The following is a 10770-nucleotide window of genomic DNA, read 5'->3' on the forward strand; positions in this document are numbered from 1 at the left end:
GAACAGGGATAAATCATTTCAAAGAGGCTTGGAACGCAAATGGAAATTCAAGTGAGACGTGGAACGCACTGCGCCGGAAGCTGTGGACACGCGAGGCTCGGAGCCTGGAGCCGGGACGGAGCTGTGACCTCCGCGGGCTGGAGCTGTGCTCTCCCCGGACACAGGTGATCAGGCAGGAGCGGGCGCCGCAGTGTTTTGTGGTGTCGGCCCTGTAATTGCTGCTATGTGTAATATGTTCAGTGCTGTTTCCATGGCGAGCAGTTTGTTTTAACTCATTAAGATGATTTTTTTTTAAATATGTTTTTTCTTAAGGTTCTTTCATGTGTTCAGCTTTTATGTCGCCATTTTTTAGTCTATGGTATTTTTTGCGTTTTCGGAGTCGGATGGGGGGATGGTTATCTGAGATACGAATAGTTTGGGGTCTGTAAATCATTTTAATCATCTAGTGTGTGCAAACTGTAAAGCGCTGCGGTATATGTTAGCGCTATATAAAAATCAAGATTTCCCCCCCCCCCCCCCGGACTGTGAATATATAATAAACTGCTTTTCTTACAATATTTTAGACTTTTTTTTTTTTTCACAAGGTGACACATCAGGAGGCTCATGTATCTGCTTCTTTATGTAGCGCATTGGATTCCGCATGGACAGTTGTATCCGGTCATAACATCCTTTCCACATTACTGGTCTGGATGAAAACGGTGCAGAAAATCTGCATTAAATATGCCCCATGTGCACACAGCCTTAGGCTAGGTTCACGTTAGCGTATTTATGCGCAGTGTATCATCTGCATGCGCATTTAAACGCAGGCGTCCGCTGCATTTCTTATCCGCCTCAAAAAAAAGGTAACGTATGATGCAAACAAAAGCTGCGCGTGCATGCGCTTGTGTGCGTTTTTTGCCTATTTTTCGATTTTTTTTTTTTTTTTTTTTTTTTTTTTTTTTTTTATGCGCATGCGTTCGATATTTCCAGGAGGGCGTGTCTCAATCAGTTCCTAGACACGCGCAGTGTGAAGTACGCAAGCGCATCGAACGTATACATACGCATGTCCTTGCGTACCAATGCGTTCCCAGAGATAGTAATGCGTCGTTTTGATGCACTCGTCCGCATGCGCATGATTGCACAATATGTGATACCTCAAAAAAATGCAACATGTTGCGTTCGCCGGACACCGCCGCACTCCGCAAAACGACGCATGCACTCGCTTATCTCTGCGTACACCATGTTAAATATATGCACGCATGACGGATGCGGATCATACACTGCGCGCAGATACGCTAATGTGAATCCAGCCTTACGGCGCCTCCATGTGGGGTAACTTATAGCACTTGTTACAATTGCTTGTTTTTTTAATTCATTTATTTTGGACCCATAATGAAGCATTTTTCTTCTTTTTTAGACATTTTTACTCTTCCTCCAATATAGATTAGTTGAGTAAGCGGACTTTCCACCGCTCGCATACCTGCAGAGTGCAGTGTGTTACCCTATTGCAGGACTTATGTCCACGTGCATGTCCATCAGCACCGTGCTATCCAATCACAGCGGCCCGACTGCCAGATCCTCCCGCGATCACACACCTTAGATGCCGCAGCTGCCATTGACCACAGTATTTATGGGCTATTACTGCAGGGGTTGAAGCTGGCTGAGTTCTTAAAAAGGTTGGCTTAGATTTTAGATTATACTTTAAAACATAAAAATGTAAAAAAAAAAAAAAAAAAGCGCTAATACTTTCCAACTTCTCTGGATATCCCACGTGTTATTTTTTTTTTTCTTCAAAATCTCAGTGCACTTGGTTCCCTAATGACGGGATCTTATGTGACATCCATGTGACAGCCGAAATTGAATCACTTGGTAGGATCATTACATAAAGCAACGCCATGGACCGGATGATACCGGAGTCTTGATTAATACAGAACCTGTCCTAATCAGCACAGAAACGCAGTCAATAGATCCCATAAAATATCACTTTTATTAATTACATAATAAAATCCAATACATAGAAACAGGTACAGCGGAATAGATAGGGACAGTGGAGCACTATGTGGCAGTACAATAAACACACAAGGGGCTAAAAGGCACCACCCACTACATACACATACCCTGAAACAGTGTACTTTGGCTAACAGACCATAAATATGGTAAAACGGATATCTAAATCTAAATTAAATCACTAAGGACTAGTCATTATCAAGCCAATCTAACTGAAATAACCGAATAATACCTGGTATGTGCAGCGGTGGGGGACCCAGAGCCCACCCCGACGCGCATTTGGGGGCACGCCTAGTCACTAGTCCTTAGAGATTTAATTTATATTTAGATATCCGTTTTACCATATTTATGGTCTGTTAGCCAAAGTACACTGTTTCACGGTATGTGTATGTAGTGGGTGGTACCTTTTAGCCCCTTGTGTGTTTATTGTACTGCCACATAGTGCTCCACTGTCCCCATCTTTTCCGCTGTACCTGTTTCCATGTATTGGGTTTTATTATGTAATTAATAAGTGATATTTTATGGGATCTATTGACTGCGTTTCTGTGCTGATTAGGATATCTGTTGTTTTGCAGTTGTCCCTGTTTGGTCCTAGCATGCACACATGGGGTATTTATTGTTGTATCCTCTCTGATGTATTATAATTCCTCTCTGTGTGTAAAATGTATGCTACAACTCTATTACCTAATACAGAACCTGGTAGAGATTACATTAGGTAGTTTTTTGTTTTTTTCTCACTGTAATGCTGACCCTTTTACCCTTTTCTCACTCTATCTTGTCAGAATGCCACAGAGAAGATAATCGTACCTCCCGTCAGCTTCGTCATCTGTCGCAATGCCGCTATCGGATTTCCTGGCGGCGCTGAAGGATAACCCTTACTTTGGTGCTGGGTTCGGTCTGGTCGGTGTGGGCACAGCTTTGGCATTAGCTCGTAAAGGCGCCCAGCTAGGAATGGTGGCCTTCAGGAGGCATTACATGATCACGCTGGAGGTCCCCAGTAAAGATAAGAGCTACCATTGGCTGCTGAGCTGGATCTCGCATCACGCAAAACGCACGCAACACTTGAGCGTGGAGACGTCGTATCTGCAGCACGAGAGCGGCCGGATCAGCACTAAGTTTGACTTTGTGCCCAGTCCCGGAAATCACTTTATTTGGTAATGGGTTTATTATGAAGATGATGTAATGGGGGCCGTAGTTATTGTCAACCGGCCGGTCCAGAGGAAGCGAATAAACTGCTGAATACACTTCATCCAGCGAAGCAGAAAAGGCTTTAAATCTATAGATAAATTAAATGGTTAATCAAGTGCCGTAACATTTTCAGACAGGAATTCTAAAAAGTCTCATTATGTCTTTTTCTTAAGGTATCGAAATAAGTGGATTCGCATAGAGAGAAATCGTGAGAAACAGATGATTGATTTACACACAGGAACCCCATGGGAGTCTGTTACCTTTACTGCTATAGGGACCAATAGGGATATTTTCTTCAATATTCTACAAGAAGGTAGAAAAATTGAGTCTGATATCATAAAGCTATAATAACGGTGTACAAGAATATAACTACTATAACAGTGCCCCTATGTACAAGAATATAACTACTATAATACTGCCCATATGTACAAGAATATAACTACTATAATACTGCCTCTATGTACAAGAATATAACTACTATAATACTGCCCCTATGTACAAGAATATAACTACTATAATACTGCCCCTATATACAAGAATATAACTACTATAATACTGCCCCCTATGTACAAGAATATAACTACTATAATACTGCCCCCTATGTACAAGAATATAATTACTATAATACTGCCCCTATGTACAAGAATATAACTACTATAACACTGCCCCTATGTACAAGAATATAACTACTATAATACTGCTCCTATGTACAAGAATATAACTACTATAATACTGCTCCTATGTACAAGAATATAATTACTATAATACTGCTCCTATGTACAAGAATATAATTACTATAATACTGCTCCTATGTACAAGAATATAACTACTATAATATTGCTCCTATGTACAAGAATATAATTACTATAATACTGCTCCTATGTACAAGAATATAACTACTATAATACTGCTCCTATGTATAAGAATATAACTACTATAATACTGCTCCTATATACAAGAATATAACTACTATAATGCTGCTCCTATATACAAGAATATAACTACTATAATACTGCTCCTATATACAAGAATATAACTACTATAATGCTGCTCCTATGTACAAGAATATAACTACTATAATACTGCCCCTATATACAGGAATATAACTACTATAATACTGCTCCTATGTATAAGAATATAACTACTATAATACTGCCCCTATATACAAGAATATAACTACTATAATACTGCTCCTATGTACAAGAATATAACTACTATAATACTGCTTCCTATGTACAAGAATATAACTACTATAATGCTGCTCCTATGTACAAGAATATAACTACTATAATACTGCTCCTATGTATAAGAATATAACTACTATAATACTGCCCCTATATACAGGAATATAACTACTATAATACTGCTCCTATGTACAAGAATATAACTACTATAATACTGCTTCCTATGTACAAGAATATAACTACTATAATGCTGCTCCTATGTACAAGAATATAACTATTATAATACTGCCCCTATATACAAGAATATAACTACTATAATACTGCCCCCTGTGTACAAGAATATAACTACTATAATACTGCAACCTGTGTACAAGAATATAACTACTATAATGCTGCTCCTATGTACAAGAATATAACTACTATAATACTGCTCCCTATGTACAAGAATATAACTATTATAATACTGCCCCTATATACAAGAATATAACTACTATAATACTGCCCCTATGTATAATGATATGACCGCTCCATGTATAAGATGCGTTTACTTCTTTGTTTTTCTTTTTTGTAGCTAGAGAACTTGCTCTTCGCCAGCAGGAGGGGAAGACGATCATGTACACCGCTCTGGGTGCTGAATGGCGACCTTTTGGTTTCCCAAGGCGCAGACGCCCCCTGACTTCTGTGGTGCTAGAAGAAGGGATTTCTGATAAGATTGTTCAGGATGTGAAAGGATTTATCGACAATCCCAAGTGGTACAGTGACCGAGGCGAGTACCCGATACCCCGAGGATGAGTTTGGGGAGAGCACATTGTATCTTGATCTCTGGGAAATGTCACCATGTTTTCCTATCTCCTGCTATAAATCACAGGGATCCCGTACAGACGCGGATATCTCCTGTATGGGCCGCCAGGATGTGGGAAGAGCAGTTTTATGTAAGTACCATTGTGACTTATAGCTGTGGATTATGGATATGACATATGGTGACTGCAGGTCGGGGGTTATTGTAGGGGATGATATTTGGATAGTTGTGTGTTTTGCTCTCTGGTCACATTGTCTCATGGACGCCGCTGTCTCTGTCCTCTCAGCACAGCCCTGGCCGGAGAGCTGGAGTATAGCATCTGTCTAATGAGCCTGAGTGACAACAGCCTCTCAGACGATCGCCTCAATCACCTCCTGAGCGTCGCTCCGCAGCAGAGCATCATCCTACTGGAGGACGTGGACGCTGCTTTTGTTAGTCGAGATCTGGCGAAGCAGAGTAAGTGTCCAGTAATTGTGTCTTATTGTTACCTGCATTATCCTGAGTCCTATAACGACACATTACGGTACATAGTGTGTGCATATGGCACAGTCACTGTGTACATACATTACATTACTGATCCTGAGTTACATCCTGTATTATACTCCAGAGCTGCACTCACTATTCTGCTGGTGCAGTCACTGTGTACATACATTACGTTACTGATCCTGAGTTACCTCCTGTATTATACTCCAGAGCTGCACTCACTATTCTGCTGGTGCAGTCACTGTGTACATACATTACATTACTGATTCTGAGTTACATCCTGTATTATACTCCAGAGCTGCTCTCAATATTCTGCTGGTGCAATCACTGTGTACATACATTACATTACTGATCCTGAGTTACATCCTGTATTATACCCCAGAGCTGCACTCACTATTCTGCTGGTGCAGTCACTGTGAACATACATTACATTACTGATCCTGAGTTACATCCTGTATTATACTCCAGAGCTGCACTCACTACTCTGCTGGTGCAGTCACTGTGTACATACATTACATTACTGATCCTGAGTTATATCCTGTATTATACCCCAGAGCTGCACTCACTATTCTGCTGGTGCAGTCACTGTGAACATACATTACATTACTGATCCTGAGTTACATCCTGTATTATACTCCAGAGCTGCACTCACTACTCTGCTGGTGCAGTCACTGTGTACATACATTACATTACTGATCCTGAGTTACATCCTGTATTATACTCCAGAGCTGCACTCACTATTCTGCTGGTGCAGTCACTGTGTACATACATTACATTACTGATCCTGAGATACATCCTGCATTAAACTCCAGAGCTGCACTCACTATTCTGCTGGTGCAGTCACTGTGTACATACATTACATTACTGATCCTGAGTTACATCCTGTATTATCCTCCAGAGCTGCACTCACTATTCTGCTGGTGCAGTCACTGTGTACATACATTACATTACTGATCCTGAGTTACATCCTGTATTATACTCCAGAGCTGCACTCACTGTACTAATCCTGGATCTGCAATCACGGTTCTGCTGGCGGTTCTGGTGACAGTCGGTGAGCTGGTTGCTGGATCTGTTCCCTCCTTTCATCCTCCATCAGGGGCAGCAGATTACATTCCGCGTCTCTTCTCTTTCAGACCCCGCTGCCTATCAGGGCTTCGGCCGGCTGACATTTAGCGGGCTGCTGAACGCTCTGGACGGTGTCGCCTCCACTGAAGCTCGCATCGTGTTTATGACAACTAATCACATTGACAGGTGCGATGGTGAAATGTCCCTCATATACTTTGGTTTCACACATTTTGTAAAATCTCTGCTTGCTTCCAGTGAATAGTAACATTCATATTTATACTTGGGGCCTGAAAGCCCATTCCAGCCTAACATTTCTCATAGCTGAGGGTTTGTTACTATTGTATGCAGTCTAGGAAATCCATAAGGCTAGGTTCCCATTGCGTTAATGGGACCGCGCTAACGGACAGCGTTGCACGGCAAAATTAACGCCGTGCAACGCGTCCGTTAGCGCGCCCATTAACAGCAATGGTGACGCGCATCACTAGCGCATGCCATTTTCGGCTCGCGCTAGCGATGTGCCGGTGTTTTGTGGCGTGCCGCGGACGCTGCTTGCAGCGTCCGAGGCGCGCCCGCGGTCCGTTCCCCGCTCTCGCAGACGTTTAACGCGACCCCTTTACAACACATTGCGTTAGCGCAATCCGCTAGCGCTGGGCGCTAAACGGATTGCACTAACGCAATCTGAACCTAGCCTAAGAGTAGAACACCTCAGCATACACCTCCTTCTTGTCCTGATAGTTCGTTACAATGTATCAGTCAGCTCTCTGCACTTAGTGTCCTGAAGCTGCAAATACTTTTGCCTTTTTTTTTATTGTTTTACTGAACTTGCATTACATTGTTTTATAGTAGTCACTTCCAGAGCTGCAGTCAACATACAAAACCTTCATGGACGTGCCCTCTAAAAAAAAAAAAAAAAATTGTATTAATTTTGTGTTCCTGGTTCACTGCACCGTGCTGGCCGAGTACTGCGCTCCGCTTTTAGTATCTCCATAGAGAATGAATGCAGCGGCGGACGAGCATGTGCCTCGTCCTGGTGATAGCAGCGAGTCCTAGCAAGGAGATTTTTGCCCATCCGGAAGTTATCAGCTACCTCTTAAAGGGAATATTAAAGGGATTGTCCACTTTCTTACTATTTTTTTTTTTTTTTTCATAAGTGGTGCAAGTGCAGCGTTACAACATGGAGGCTGCAGAGTGATGAGTCTGGTCACTTGCCCCTCCATCAACGGCCGTGCCCGGGACCTAATCTCCATAGTGTGGCACCTTAGCAGAGAGGAGAACAGTGAGCAAACTTAAAGAAAACTATTTGGGAAGTCAAGCAGAGGAAGTGTCGGCTGGGACAATTGATTTCTTGCACGTTCACTGCTCTTCCTTTGGTTGGCACATGCAGTACGTAACGGGCACCTTCAATAACATACAGTAGCGCACTGCGCGGGCGCCAACCAAAAGAGGAGCCACACCGCAAGTTACACTTGTGGAGCAATAAATTAGAGCTTAGGACTATTGATGAGTGAATGTGCTCGGATAAGGTGTTATCTGAGCATGCTCGGGTGCTAAGTGTCTACAGAGTGCTCAAGAAAAAAAAGTTAGAGTCCCTGCTCTTGCATATCCCACGTCTGTTCAACAGCCACAACGCATGCAGAGATTCTCGGTGTGTTAAGCAGTCCCTCCATGTGTTGTGGCTGTCGAACAGCTGCAGAACTCGTATTATTCGAGCATGCGAAAGACACTGGGTTAGCACCCGAGCATGCACGCTCCTCACTACTGGGCCGACCAGTGCATCGATACACCCCAGTGCCCTGGCATTGTGCATATAAAGGGGGCAACTGATCAGTGAAATGAGTATTGTTGCCGTTGTTGTACACCCTCCTGTACTGTGCACTACATCTGGTTCCCTTTAAATATATTCACCGCTGTTTCAATGTTCCCCATCAGTCTGTTTGCAGTTATCCCATGTCCTGCACACGATCCATTTACTGACCTCAGACGTCTGGCTGGTACAAGTTCAGACAAGCCCTGCTCGATTGTCTGAAATGCCTGGATGTGAGTCGTGCGTGAGACCTGACATCTTTATGTCTCTGTAGGTTGGACCCAGCGTTGATCCGACCAGGCCGGGTGGATGTCAAGCATTTCATTGGACACTGCACCCGGTGGCAGCTCGCCCAGATGTTCCAGAGGTTCTACCCGGATCAGCCCAGCTCTGCCGCTGAGGAGTTTGTTGACTCGGCCCTTCGTTCCTTGGAGCAGATTAGTGCCGCCCAAGTGCAAGGCCACTTTATGATGCACAAAAATGACCCTCGGGCCGCCATCAAGAACATTCCCTCCCTGGCACTGTAACGGGACACCTTTTACCAAGGATTGTCCAGTTTTGTCTAAATGAAATCAAACGGTAATTGGAATTTTCGCTGCTCTTCATACACTGTGCTGCCATTTTTAAAACCACTGTTTGCTGTAAGTGAATGGAAACTTTATTGCTTCCAAACTGGGGTTGTAATTCAGTTCCATCCTGGATCATATAGAACAAGAAGCTGCACCTGTCCGCGTCAGACAGAACCAGGACCGCTCTAGGGGTAAATGACAAAACTCTGGTAGCAGAATTTAAACATGAAGCCTAAACCAGAGGTGTTTTATTTTTAATTATACGATGGTTTAGGTATTCATACACGTTGTGGACATCTTGGAGAAGTGTGACTGGTGATCGCTCGGCGTGGAGCTGCTGAATACACTTCCCCTTTAATTGGTGCAGGCCAGGTCGAGCGCAGTTGTCCGTTTTATTACACCATCCTTAGGGCTAATACACTATTAGAGGGGTTGTCAAAGATTACAAAAACATGGCTGCTTTCCTTCACCTATAGCACCACCCCTGGATGCAGGCTGTCTGTGGTGTTGCAGCTCATCCCTGTTCACATTTATACAGCTGAGCTGTAGTAAAACCTGTAGAAAGGGTTGATGCTATTTTTTTGGGGGGGGTAAAAAGCAGCCATGTGCTTTTAATCCTGGAAAACCCATTTAAGGCCCCTGTACAAGTAGATTGAATAACCCAGCATTCTCTTCCAGCCCATGGCCGGTTTGATAGAGAAAGAAACCTCAGAATAATGCGGTTATAATCGGAAAAATCTGTATTTGTATGATCCATTTCAGCAGATAGTAGCCTGCAGCCGCCATCAGTAATTAATGGCCTCCAGTCTATAATAAGCGCGGCCCTTCGGGGGCTCAGGGGCCAGTAAAGGAGCGTTCTGTTCCAGGAGCAGGAACCATGGCTGCCTCATAATGAGGTTTTATTTATAGACGTGTATCGTCGCCTCGTCCGATAATAAAAGTGCATTTATTATTAAGTGGATCCTGAATGTTTTATCTACCGTCCACGTCCTCCTCCCCACACATGTAACACAAAATACTTAAAGGCCTCATCCAGTACTGATATTCTTTATCTTAAAGGCCCAGTATGTTGGAAAAAAAAAAAAATCAAGAATCACACTTGACTTTCCACCGATGTTTTATTCCGCTGGTACTTCTATATCCTGCTATTCCCATCTCCTGGGAGTGTCTATGATTAGAGAAACTTTTCCAAAACCACCACCATTTAAGTCTGACGTTGGAACTTGGGCTCCATTAAAGTAAATGTACCTGCAATACCATAAGCAGCCTGTGGACAGGGGTGGTGCTGTTTTTCTAGGAAGAAAGCAACAATATTTTTGTTATCCCAGCCCACTCCTTTTTATATTCTGCTACAGTTGAAAAAAAATGTAAAATCATATCTACACATGCCTCCATTTTTCCCCCCCATTACAGGGGTGGGTGTACTGTTTTCCCTTTCTGTCCACTATTTACTAGCGAGCAGTAAAAGGGGTATAAATAAGCCGTCTGACATCCTAAAAAAATAAAAGGACTTGTGGAATCCAATACAGAGTATGGCAAATGTTTTCACTTCTTACATTGTATCACTGCCTGTCTGACAAGAAGAGGAATTAGAATTTTGAAAAAGAAAACTCATGAAAAGTATTTTTGTTTTCTAAAATTTACCATTGTACATTGTTGGGGGGGGGGGGGGATTTGGAAATCGGAGAAACA

The 10770-nt window shown here is 42.9% G+C and overlaps 1 protein-coding gene across 2 annotated transcripts; it reads left to right on the forward strand.

The window, feature by feature from the left end:
* The first annotated feature begins 30 nt into the window (after nucleotides 1-30).
* On the forward strand, nucleotides 31-10602 carry BCS1L (BCS1 homolog, ubiquinol-cytochrome c reductase complex chaperone). Of its 2 annotated transcripts, XM_069732732.1 has the most exons (9): nucleotides 31-164; nucleotides 1397-1655; nucleotides 2769-3140; nucleotides 3348-3487; nucleotides 4930-5124; nucleotides 5227-5290; nucleotides 5444-5613; nucleotides 6774-6891; nucleotides 8784-10602. In XM_069732732.1, exons 3-9 carry the CDS (start codon nucleotides 2821-2823, stop codon nucleotides 9034-9036), a joined length of 1260 nt encoding a protein of 419 aa, XP_069588833.1. In that variant the 5' UTR covers nucleotides 31-164; nucleotides 1397-1655; nucleotides 2769-2820; the 3' UTR covers nucleotides 9037-10602. The 2 variants fall into 2 exon arrangements, with proteins under 2 accessions (XP_069588833.1, XP_069588834.1); XM_069732733.1 differs by lacking the exon at nucleotides 1397-1655 and having other exon boundaries at nucleotides 54-164.
* The last annotated feature ends 168 nt before the right edge of the window (nucleotides 10603-10770 follow it).

The sequence above is a fragment of the Ranitomeya imitator genome, chromosome 7 (genome assembly GCF_032444005.1).
Source record: "Ranitomeya imitator isolate aRanImi1 chromosome 7, aRanImi1.pri, whole genome shotgun sequence".
NCBI classification, from domain to species: Eukaryota; Metazoa; Chordata; class Amphibia; order Anura; family Dendrobatidae; genus Ranitomeya; species Ranitomeya imitator.

Excerpts from the sequence above, each read along its gene's own strand:
- BCS1L (XM_069732732.1), top strand. The coding sequence starts at position 2,821 with ATGCCGCTATCGGATTTCCTGGCGGCGCTGAAGGATAACCCTTACTTT. Across the intron at positions 5,125-5,226 it reads CAAGTGGTACAGTGACCGAG|GGATCCCGTACAGACGCGGA; the intron begins GCGAGTACCCGA and ends TATAAATCACAG. Across the intron at positions 5,614-6,773 it reads TCGAGATCTGGCGAAGCAGA|ACCCCGCTGCCTATCAGGGC; the intron begins GTAAGTGTCCAG and ends CTTCTCTTTCAG.